Source organism: Lepisma saccharinum, chromosome 17 (genome assembly GCF_977018435.1).
Source record: "Lepisma saccharinum chromosome 17, izLepSacc3.1, whole genome shotgun sequence".
Lineage (NCBI taxonomy): Eukaryota > Metazoa > Arthropoda > Insecta > Zygentoma > Lepismatidae > Lepisma > Lepisma saccharinum.
In genome coordinates this window covers 47714823-47727611 of record NC_139245.1, presented here as the reverse complement: position 1 = coordinate 47727611, position 12789 = coordinate 47714823, and the positions used below count along the sequence as shown (strand labels likewise).

At 36.9% G+C, this 12789-nt stretch overlaps 1 protein-coding gene across 5 annotated transcripts in view; it reads left to right on the top strand.

Annotated features, from left to right (window-relative positions):
* The window catches only part of Obsc (Obscurin), a 493648-nt gene that overhangs the window by 216902 nt on the left and 263957 nt on the right, over positions 1-12789 (top strand). For all 5 annotated transcript variants that reach the window (XM_083139413.1, XM_083139410.1, XM_083139409.1 and 2 more), the window contains 2 exons: positions 2539-2709; positions 12463-12532. In XM_083139413.1, the coding sequence (XP_082995539.1) occupies positions 2539-2709; positions 12463-12532 (241 nt within the window). The remainder of the gene's footprint in view (positions 1-2538; positions 2710-12462; positions 12533-12789) is intronic.

The following is a 12789-nucleotide window of genomic DNA, read 5'->3' as shown; positions in this document are numbered from 1 at the left end:
GCTCTTCATACTTATGCTATAATTTGTGTATTAATATTTGATTTCAGGGGTACATATTAATTAATGCATAAAGTTTAAAAAATTTGAAAGTAATTGGGGCAGCTATCTCATGAGGATTGAGAACCCCCTGATCTACAGGATATGAGGTTGTTTATTTATTTATATATTTATTTTTAATTTAGAAAAGTCAAATCTGGGGAGTGGTTCAAAGCTTGACAGGAAATGTATGGATTTCTCTTCCTAGGACACCTAAACTTAAGTTCACTAAATGGAACTATCTATGGGCGAAAGCCTCTTGAGACGATGATGACCAACACAACACAATTTACATTACTTAATTTCGAAATACTGAAAAATAATGTTAAATTAATTGCATGCAACTCTTGAAGGGCTGAAATGTATAAATCATGAGCACCATAGATTACAAGTTCCAGTTGTTACTGTCAAATATAAAATAAGCATAAGACATTCAGAAACACATATATGTATTCCAATAATTTTGCCACTACGTGAGAAACATGATTGAACATTTCCCTTCACCAAAATGTTTCCACACTCCACGTGCAACACCCATGGTTATTGTCAATTATGCACTCCTCAGTGATCAAGGATAGAAGTGAAACTACATGAGAGTACCGTCATTTTGCCCAGGATGTGAAGTGCATATTTGCGTGTGTGTGTGTGTGTGTGTGTGTGTGTGTGTGTGTGTGTGTAAGTAGGCACATGGGTGACACAAAAACTTTTGTATGTGCATTGTTTCTGCATGAACATATCTGGCAACAGTGTATTACTGCTGATAAGCGAGTTCATTTCATTTTGTATTGTTAGTTGACACAGGAAGGGTGACTTTCTGCTCTAGTGTTGGTGATAAATTGCTTTGTTTTCATGTGGTGCACTTTGTGTTGGATATTTTCCTACTGTATTTGTATAGGATGTTTGACTACTGTACAGGTGTATTTGTGATATGTCAGGAAAGTACTGTAGTAGTGTGGAAAGAGCCAGCATTATTGCATGGTGAAGTGAAAACGTCCCGATAAAGACTATGTAAACAAACAGGTCGTGCAAAATCAACCATAATGAAGGTACTGGCAGCCACCAGAGGACTGCCTCTGACTGTCATTCCAAAGCACAAATTCGGTGGTGGTAGTCAAAGAAAAACAACCAAATCTACAGACGCTCTCCTAATGAGAGAAATAAAGAAAAACCCTCGACTGACAGTGTCAGAACTTAAAGAAATGCACCCAAGTCTACTGGAAAACGTTAGTGTTCGCACAATCCAGCACCGTTTACAGAAAGACTTGGATTTGCCATGCGTAGTGCTGCTAAGAAGCCACTACTCACCCTCGCATGAAGAAAAACCATCTTGCTTTTGCAAAGAAATATGCATACTGGACACCAGTACAGTGGAGGAAAGTTATGTTTTCCGATGAAAGCTCGTTCCAACTGTTCCGAATGGGAGCTGCTATGGTTCGACGTCCATCATCTTCAGATCGATATGACCCAAAGTATATGGTTCAGACCGATAGACACTTTCAGTCTGTAATGGTGTGGGGGTGTTTTTCAGGTGAAAAGGGTAGGACAGGTTCATATTTCTTACCGCAAAACGTGACGATGAACTCAGACCGATATATCAACATTCTTAAGGACCATTTAGTGGATATGCTTCAGATCCACGAATGTGATCTTTCCTTGCATGATAACGCTCCTTGTCACATGGCTAAGAAGGTAAGGAAATGGCTTGAGGAAGAACAGATAAAGATGTTAGAGTGGCCTGGAAATAGCCCCGATCTCAACCCAATTGAAAATTGTTGGCATCGTATGAAGCAATTCCTGGGAAAAAAGAAGATTCAGAACCTACAGACCCTCCAAACAGAACTGAAGAAAATGTGGTGCATTAACATGGACTTAAATTACTTCTGAAGTCTTAGTGATTCCATGCCCAAGCTCATCCAAATGGTTCTCAAAAGTAAAGGCAACATGACTCCGTACTAATGTATGCATTTTTTGCTGTATCTAATAGCTTAATAATAGCTTTTCACATGGATTTTCTGTATATTTGTGCTTTTGTTATGAGGTCTGACTCCGAAGCCATTTTGCGGTGGGTGTAGGTAGCATTAAGAAACATGCAAATTTGTAATTTTTTGTTCTGTATTGTCGTCTGTATAATATATGAAATGTAAATTAATTATTTTATTTAATATTGTCCATTCCATGAACATTTGCTGGAGTGCTAACAATGTGAAAATTTGTTGCAACTAAATCTCCTGTAAATTCAATGCTGAAAGTTGGAAATCTCTCTTAAAGTCATGGCGAAATGACTGTTGGTCACCCCACAACCTGGCCTTAGATATTTCTATCTACATAATATAAAATGCATCATTGAATTAGTATATAACACATAACTACTTGATATACATTCTACTCTGCGCGTAAATTGACATCCTTTCTGTGTCATAAACTATTTCTTGTAAGTAGTTTAATTTGTATTTGAATTGCTTGCAATTGCTTTTCTTGGCTAAATTTCTGTTATTTCTACAGGGCTGTTGTACGTGAACTGGTAGAGACAGAGGAAGAATTTGGGCGAGATCTGCAATTTGTTATGGACCATTATTTCAAGCAATTGGACACTCCAAATGTTCCCAGATCAGTCAGGGATAACAAAGATGTCATCTTTACCAATTTCAAGCAGATTTCGGAGTTTCATAACACGTAAGACACTTTATCATATAAATTTTATAACCATTTGTGCATAACCATAAATTTTATTATTGTAAAAAGTAACAAAGAAAGACATAAAAGAAAAAAATGTTTCGCAAGGAGCTTCTGCCTACAGTAGTAGTTGTAAATATTGGGAGAAGTCACACGCAGCAAGTATTAGCATGTCAAGGTTATCTGTAGCCTCGGTAAATATATGAACCAGAGAATCTTTCCCCATTCTTTGGCATAATGTTTAGTATTGTCCTGTGAAGGCAATGACCTTTGCAATCTCTGTTGCTAATTATAATATAGTGGAACCTCGATTTTACGTTTTTCAGAGGACCAAGCTGAAATTCTTAAAATGTGGGGAAAAGTAAAATCGAGGAAAATTTTATAACATTTTGTTATGTTGAGACCATGAACATGAATGTATAATGCGGGAAAATGCAAAATCTGATAATGTAAAATTGGAGTTCCAGTGTATCTGCAGAGCAACACAGTTCTGGTAATAGTACTTTTGTTAATCTCCTGGGACTTGAGGAGCAAAATAAAGAATAATATTTGTGATTTCGCAGATATAACAATTACTTATGAGAAAATAATCCCAAATGCTATTTTTTATGAAATGGAAAACTTCGATTCTGCCCCATCAAAATTAGGCACCAAGTAACACCCATGATCCCATGTGTGGCAGTGATACTGGTTTTGTTGCCCCTGCTCCTGCCTGCTGATCTAAATAAGGGACCTTATATACAGGGTAAGCCAAGAGTCCTGCATCAATGGTGAGATCTGTAATTTGCACTGGATTGGTCACAGAAGATCAATGTAATTGGTTCATCGGTCACCTCGCTTAATACACTTTTGCACTATGGAGTCATCTGAAATTCAAAGAATACACTGAAGGTCAGGGACAAGCACCATTTGCATGAATGAATTGCTAAAGAGTGTTACACCATTTCTGCATTTGGCACTTGGAAATAAACATGACAAAAAATTAGACCCAAAAGGAAATCATACCTAATAGTTGATTGGCCCTTCCTTGGAGCGAATGACAGCAGGAATTCACCTTGGCATGGACTCTACAAGTCTGTGGATGTCGGTCACATTGGGTGCATGTCATGCAGTCATCAACTGATCATGAAGTTCTACGAGGTACCGTGGATGTTTATTTCTCTGCTTGACCCATTGTTCCAAGTTGTCGCACAGATTCTCAATAGGATTCAGATCTGGGGACTTTGTTGGCCAGGTAAGATGAGGAGCTCCTCTGCATTATTTCTTTGGCCCTATGCACGTGGCAGTTTTCTTCCTGAAAAATCGGTGTGTCAACAGTTGGATTATCAGTGAGATGTTGGACAAAGGGCAACACCTGTTCATCTAGATGTTAAATGTAGCCATGCTGGTTTAAGGGAATAGTGACATCAACCAAAGGACTCAATTCTGTGTATGTGAACCACCCCAAGAACATCATTGACCTACCACCTGCTTGTACCACACCTTGTACACAGTCCTTATGGAAGGCTTCATGATATCAGCAGTGCACTCTACATTGGTCATCATTACTGTAGAGGCAGAAATGGGACTCATCAGACCAAATGACCTATTTCCAATCATATACTGTCCAGGTTTTTCGGTGTGCTTTTTTGTGTGCAGTTGTGAGCAGTTGTCTCTTCCTGGGTACTATACTCTAGCTTTCCATGGTGTAGAGTTCCCTTCTGCAGTGTACATTCTGAAATTGAGGCATGTGGCCCATGATTGACAAGTTGCAGCAATTGCTGCCTCGTTGCAAAATGGTTGGTTGATACAAGACATGACACTCATGGGCGGTCTATGTTTGTGGGCACTTTCTTTTTACCGCACTGTTTGCACGCCGGTTTCCTATGGACTGCATTTTACTTACACTACCTATAAACATGTTTCTCTGTACTGTGTGGCACACCAGCGAATTCCGCCACTTTCTAGACACTGTCCTTTTGAATGCCGAAATGCAATGACCACTTTTTGCCACTCACTAACATCTTTCTTCCGACCCATCATGCACATGGTAAACACATACGTGTCAGGAACTGCGACTGCCACAGATACTGTGGACCACGTACCTCATTTGCTTATCAGCTACAGCGAGTGCCATGCATAGTGGATACTGGCGGTGTGAATATAACCATTTTATGTTTGCCTGAGGAGTCTAATTTTTTGTCTGGTGTGCTAATATTATAGCAACAACAGTATTATTTATCCATTGATGTGGTACTTTTTGGTCACCCTGTATATGAAGTTTGCATCTGAGGAAAGGGGGATTATTGCCATCACTATCCCTGTCCTAATCCTTGTAGTTTTTTTTTTTTTTTTTTTGCAACCAACAATTGCACATTTGACACTAGTAGTTCTCTGAATTTTACTGTCACTTTAAATGCACATGCCATTTCAAATGTGTCAATACATGGTTTCAATATTTCATTTTTTAACATTTGTATCACTCTGGGGTTGTTAGATTATAAATTGGTCTTTATTATTCTGATGCTAGAAGCGAAATGCCAAATGCTACTTCTAACATGCAATCTTGTGTTAGTGCCAAGTGCTTTGCATCTAGTGACAAAGTTCTCTTCACAAGAAAATGTTTTTGCACAAGAGCCAAGTCTACCACTACCACATCTTTTTGTGTGTGTGTGCATGTCATAACAAAAAGACAATATGCATACATTTCACTTTTGGATTCTGAGCCAAGTGCTCTGACAACCTTTGCATAAAAGGATTCAGTTGGCATGTTGTGCCATTTGGCATAATCGAGGAAGTGTCTTTAAACATGAATCATCAGTAGAATGTGTCATATATTTATGGTATTTTGAGTATTCAACTATCATCAAGTACCCAAAGTTGAAATTTAAAAATTAACTTGAGTTTTGGCCTATCAAGACTATGACTTTTCAAAGATGCCTCCCATTTCAAAGAACACGGTTGATTTTTAAAATTCTGATTCTACAGAGCCCAAGATACCTATACCCTTGCAAGAGCAAACAAAATCCACATTATGCTCAAGGAAAATTTGTGAATAGATTACACTCTCAAGATTTACAATTTCAATGTGATTTCTCTGAAATTAGATATACACTCTGTGAAGAAAAAATAGCATCACTGTCTTCTTATTACGAATGTTTGGATTTGCATCTATTTATCTTTCCTGCAAAACTTGAAATCGATTGATTGGAGCATTTACCTGCTATCAGAGTGTCTTGGAAGTGTTATTCTTTTGTTTGTGTAGTGTTCGCAATTCCTGCTAGAGGACCTTGTAATTGACATAGTTCTATCGGCAGGGGGTTGAAATAGGCTTGCTACTAGTGGAGTGTTGTGTTCTTTTATATTGACAGTTTTGTTACGTTTTCATTATTTGGGAGTGTTCTGGTAGTTTGTAGTCAATTTAGCAGAAGGTTTCTAGAAAAAGATGGGTTGAAAGTGTGACATTTTTCTTTGATTAGTTTATCTGCTTGCAAAAATTTTATTGCATGTATGTTCCACAAGCATTATTTACTTTAATTTTGTTATTAATTCTTAACCACAGAAATAATAAATATGTATTGAACATACATAGTATTTTATTTAACAGTTAGGAAAAAAATCGTCAAGTCGAATGTAATTAATAAAGCAATTGAAAATGCAAGAGCGAAATGGCGAAAACTAGAAATAATGAAGTGATGCAATTTTTTTTTTACAAAGTGTACTTTCAAAATGCCTATGCTGAAACAAGCTTACGATCAGAGCAAAAATTAACACAGGGATTAAAATTTAAAGTATAAGTTGATGTATTAAGGACTCATTGTGATTGGCTCCATAACATCAGCACAAGAGTTGCCCAAGGAGGACAACAATGGTTAAATTAGCCTGCTAGTAGCATTCCACTTAGAACAAGTTTCTATGTGGAGGAGCCCTGGGATATGTGAGGACAAACACTCAATTCGTACCTATTGTTGAAGCACTGATCTTAATTATTGTCTTCCAATAATCTAAATTCATCAGTGTCAAACCTAAAACATATGATATTTGTGCTGGCGTTCCTACCTTCCTGTATGTCAATAAATAGAATAGAATAGAATAGAATAGTCTTTTTATTTTCTACTGAGCGAGGTTCAGCCTAGGGCTGCTCTACCATTTCCAAGAACACTGTTGATTTTTAAAATTCTGATTCTACAATGAAATGTATGCATGCCAATTGATTTTTTGCAGTTATTCACATTTTTTAAATATGTTTGGGTTGCAGTTAAAAAAAACTGTTCCATTTACAATTTTTGATTGATTGATTTAATTAATTTTTTTTTTGGGTGCATCACTACATTAGGCCATTTTTGCACCCTTCAATCTATGTGGGGAAGATCCCCTTATCAAAATCCCTTACCTAAAAATTTTTTTTAAAAAATTGTTGATAGGCAGCATAATTAATAATCTGAGGAGAGGGGAATGCCATAATTTCTTCATATTTGCAAGCATAGAAAGGAGATTGATGTCTGCTAACCATCTACATACGAGTATGTCAGCGCTTGTTTTCCTCTGAGAAGAAAGCGGTCCCCATGGTGGAGTGGTTAGCACATCATTCCGGGTTCGAATCCCAGCCTGCTACTGGATGTTTGTAAGTGTCCATTCATCAATTTCATCATGTCATCACTCATCCCCATCTTTGCAAATTAGCCAAAAGTGGCACAAAAAGCGAAGTAAAATAAAGCAAATCAATCAATCAATCACTCTGGGAAGAAAGATTTCAGTAGTCTTCAAGTTTTAATTTGTTATGTTCATCATAAAATGCATAAAATATTGTGGTATGTTCATGCATGAAAGAATTTACATCCATGTAAACGGTTACACCTGCACACACATATACAATTCTTTCATTAAAATAAAATGTTATTTGTTTCATTCTCACCTATATAAAGTGATGGAATGGCATACCATTATGTACTGCCAGAAGAAAAGCACTGATACATGTCAAATGTCAAACTAAAATGGAATCAGATTATGTTTGGATGGGTCATAAAATTCATAAGTGTGTATTGGTATTCCACATGTCAATTAGCAACAGGTATAAGAGGAAATGCAGACATATGTCAAATGAGGAACCTCCACTAGTTCATGACCTATTAGATTTTTAATGATTTTGTCCTCAATATTTGAAAGAAATCTAATTTGATAGTGTTGTAACCAGACATCGACTGGTGAGCCTTTAGCTTTGCCTCCTTCCACACAATGCACATGAATGAGTATGTTCAAGTACAACATACTAATACAATGAAATACAGTAATATAGGTTGTGCGGCAATGAATCAGGTAATTTCATATGCTCTGTAATTAAGATAAAATAAAACATAAGAAAACATACATAATTAAGACAAAATGAACTTCTCATTCATTAAATAAGAAATACCAAAACATAATGCAAATACAATCCTTACATTTTGATTTTTTTGAAAGGATCATTACTACCTTGATCTCCATTTCATTCCACACACTCTATCAGTCCTTGAGTTGGAATTTGAGTCACCTGTTTGCGGATCCAATCTTTAAGTTCATTGAGTGTGTGTGGAGGTTGGTTAGAAGACTTTCGTTTTCAAATACCTCAAAGAAAATAATCACACGCTGACAGATCCAGTGATCTGGTGGGGTAGGAATATTGCTGTTGGTGTTTTTGTAATATGCTTTTATGGCAAATGCACACTGTGCCCCATTCCATGACTCCATCGTAACTGGGCCTACCCGGTGGCGCAGTGGTAGCGTCACCGCCTTGTAATCAAGGGGTCCCGGGTTCGATACCTGGTGGAGGCACAAGTGGTTCGGATCCCACTTTAAACTGTAGGTCCAGTCCCGATTAGCCATACTGTGCCTAAAGTGGACTTAAAACACCAACTCAACATCCATCGTAACTGAATGGGACTGAGTTGGCAGTAGTCATTTGTTACCTCTGATGCAACAACCAGTGTTGCAAAGTCACCCGATTCATTGTCTCACCCTGTATAATATAGTGAGTTGAAACAATGAAATGATACCTTAGCCTGCTACAGTTCAATGTGTTTTCATTTTAATTAGTGCTACAGTTCATTATACACTCCTCACAAAAAGTTTAGAATATTGTTATATTAGGCATTAGGTGATAGGCACAGCCTTGAAATGCAACAATGCATGGTACCAGTCTCTCTATTGGACGTTCTTGTGTTTTTCTGACATATGCCACTGTGCCTATCACCTATTGCCAAATATAACAATATTCCAAACTTTTGTGAGGAGTGTATTATAGTAACATCAGTGAAATATGTTGAGGTTACAATATAAAGATAGTATATACGTATGTACTCTATAATAAATTAAAATAGTAAATGAAATATTGTGAGATAACATAAAGGTAAGACTTATAACATCATGAAATGATACTATGAATTGCACTCAAATCACAACAGATATGAGATGTGAGAAGTGACATGTGTATATGTGTATTATGAGAGTCCTGAATTCAAACTTAGAATGTCTGACTTCAGACTGCATATGTAATGTTCTCACAATATAGTTATTCATAGCATCTCGAACCTTTACAAATTTACAAAGGTACTGTGGTACAGGCCAAATTATAATTAAATATAATAAAACCTGTTTCACACATTTTAGGGCATTATATTAATTATCTACTCTGTACTTCTTACACAATTTGGGGAATTTGTTGCAAAAGGGGGAGGAGCGCAAGTACTGTGATATTTAACTTTACTTAAACCTGTAAATCCCATCCCAATTAGCATATGTATGTAAAATTGACTTCAATATAAGCCAGGTTCAGATACAAAAAAGACAGAAGAGCAGTTGTCTACAATTTTGTGTGTGGAAACATGAAAACAATCCCATGTTCTTTATTTCACTAATATTTTATTTTCTGCTACCACAGTGAATGTTCCAAATAATATATACTCTTAGATTCAGAGTTACAATCATGTGTGTGTGTACAATGATTATAATGTAAACAATAACAATAAGTATTTATCCACAAATTTTGTCTGCTCAAAATAATTTACATAAGGGGATGGCTTTCCTTTGAGGTGGTGGAAGCATAGGGTGGTATTTAAAGAGAGAATGGAGAGGAATTCCCCTCTGAGTTCTGCACCCTTCCTTCTAGTTGCTATTTTTCGGCAATAAGGTGGAGGGGTATCACATATATAATTTATGTTTTAAGAGTGTTTTACTGAAATCCCTCTCCATAGGTAACATCATAGGCTTTAGGGGATGTGCACCCTGTTTAGCATCATGGATATCATCATATGCAATCAGCCCTTCACCAATTGCTACTCAAAGATCTCTCCATGAGTTAAGTTCATTAAGACTTAACAAAAGTGCTAAAAATATATAATGATTCCTTCCTAGATATTAATTTGCTTTTTTCTGCTTCACTCTGGAGTTTGAATTTTGGTTTTAAGTCCGCTTTATGCACAGGAAGGCTAATCGGGACTGGACCTGCCATTTAAAGTGGGATCTGAACCACTTGTGCCTCCCCCAGGTATTGAATGCAGGACCCCTTGATTACAAGGCAATGATGCTACCACTGTGCCATCAGGAGGCCTGCTTCATTCTTGTTTGCACTCTGGCTCACATGTCATGATAATGCATACTCTCCCATCACAATCCAGTGTTTCAGTGGTAATACAGCAAACCCTTCCAGTTTAAAAATTCTTACTTTTTTAATTATAAAATAGTATATTATATGCTAGGAGTGGTGTGATTTCTCAGATTCTATTGAAAGATATTAAACAAAAGTAAATTATAGCCCCAAATTAAATATTTAACTATGATAAGAAAATACAACCCAGCAGAATAACTGTAGAAATTTTTTCATGAATGGTAAGAATTCATACTAACTGCTAAGCTTTTAAACATGTCTCTATAAATGCCTTACACATTTGACTGTCATCTAGGTAACAGTCACGCATTGAACAGTTTTAAAATATTATTAGTATTCTTTGTCACATACATATGTTGGCATGTTTACATGTAGGTTAAAATTCATAGAGGTATGAACATGGCAAGAACAACATCCAAGTGGTTAACAACAGTGTGTCTCGCATCTTGATCATGTGGTCTAAGGCTTCATGCTTTGGGCTCCAGCTACAGGACACACGCAGGTTCGAGTCTCCTGGGAGAAGCATAACAACTTTCCTCCTGATATTTCGGCCACTGTATGGAACCGTTGGCCACCCACAATCATGAGGAAATTGGGGAGCTACAAATGAGTAGCATAACCTGGTCATGGAAATCTACAACAATGACTGGGGGTTCATCATGTTGACCACACGTCACCCCGAAACTGATCTCCCACCTCAACAGGTGGGAGTGAGGCTGGCATGGGGGTAAGTACACTGGCCCTCATGAGCTGTTAAGCCACGAGTTATTGTAACAACAGTGTTCGAAGTGAGGTTGATGGAGGGGGCGAGGGTGCAAATTTTTCACAGCATAACCCCAGTTGCTTCATTGTCACCATGTTAAACCATAGTAGCATCCCTTCAGTTTACAACAAGGTTAGACCAAAAATACACCAGCTAACATTTTCCTCTGCAGGTGCTGGTTTACATTCATTGTAGCCTAAATAGTAGGGATGGACTGAAGCCGATTACAGATATATGAAAATCAGCAGAAATTAACATATCGGCATCGGCAAAAATCCGATATTTAAACCGGTACAGATTATACTAGAGTTTTACATTCTAATAAGTTTTCTATTTTTGTTTTGTAAGATATTTTGAAAATTAGGTTATGATTCTTCATCATTGTAGAGTTTTTGTAATAAAATTATTGCAAACTCTCATTCAGAGGATCAACCTAACTCAAAATCAGAAATAAAACAGTACATTGCTGAACCAACTAGTCCAAGTGACCAGGATTTGGTGTTGTATTGGAAATTCAAAAATGTGTATTCACACCTGAAGCAAGTGATGAGAAAATACTTGGGCATACCTGCTGCATCAGTGTTCAGTGAACGAGTGTTTAGTGTTGTGATAAGAGAAGAAGTAGGTTACTCCCAGAAGGGCTTCCAAAACTCATGTTTCTGAAGTTGAATCTGGCAGCAGTAAATTTCCAACATTGAGAACAGGAATTCATTTTGCATTTCAAAGAACTGCTTGTGTACTAATATTAAATCTCTTGAGAATGTATGTTCTTCTTAATGGTTCACATAACCACTTTTTGTAGATGCAAATGTACATTCGCATCTCTTGAGAATATATATTTATATACATATGATATGCAATAAAAATGTACATAGGAAATTTATTTTTATCATGCTGAAAATAACCTGTTTCATAATCTTATGTATCGGAATCGGTTAAATATCGGCATTGGTATCGGTTCCAAAAATTATCAGTGAGTTCGTCGGAATCGGTAAATTTTCAGCTTCGTCACGTCCCCACTAAATAGAATATTGTTCTTGTTCAAGTTGCCCACCCACATTTACTAACAAGAAAAATTTTCCCATAAGAACTACTTTGTCCGTGACTACTAATTGCCTTCATTTCTGACCTGGTTACTCTGCAGTGTTGAACACTATCTTTTGCCTATCAACTGTGTATGTGATAATACAGTGAGATATGTACATCTTATTCTGTCTGTTGAAAGTTTCCTTTTTCCTTCTTAATTTTACACTTTAGTTCCTCCAGCTCTTAAGTAGCAATGATCACCTTGTTTAAATTTTATTACATCATTAAATTTATTTTGCCTGGGATTAATTTATTACTAGTTTTCTCTTCTTTTGTCTTTCAGAGTATTGATAGAAGGAGTAAAGTATTATGCTAATGAACCAAGGATGCTGGGAAAAACATTTTTGAGATTGGTAAGCAAATTTCTTTCTGTTTTAATTTATCTGGTCTAAGGTAGCTTTCAGACTGAAGCGACAAGTGGCAAGCCAGAAGACACACGTGTCACCAGTGCTCGAAGTGGAAATTCCTAGCTCGAAAAATGCTTGTTCGAGTTTGGGGATAGGAAGTAGGGGGTGTGGGGGGGTGAATGTGTGGATCAACATGAAGAGAATGCAGTAGAAGCATGAGTACTCACCGTGAATTCTGGGAATTATGCATGGAAAATCAAACA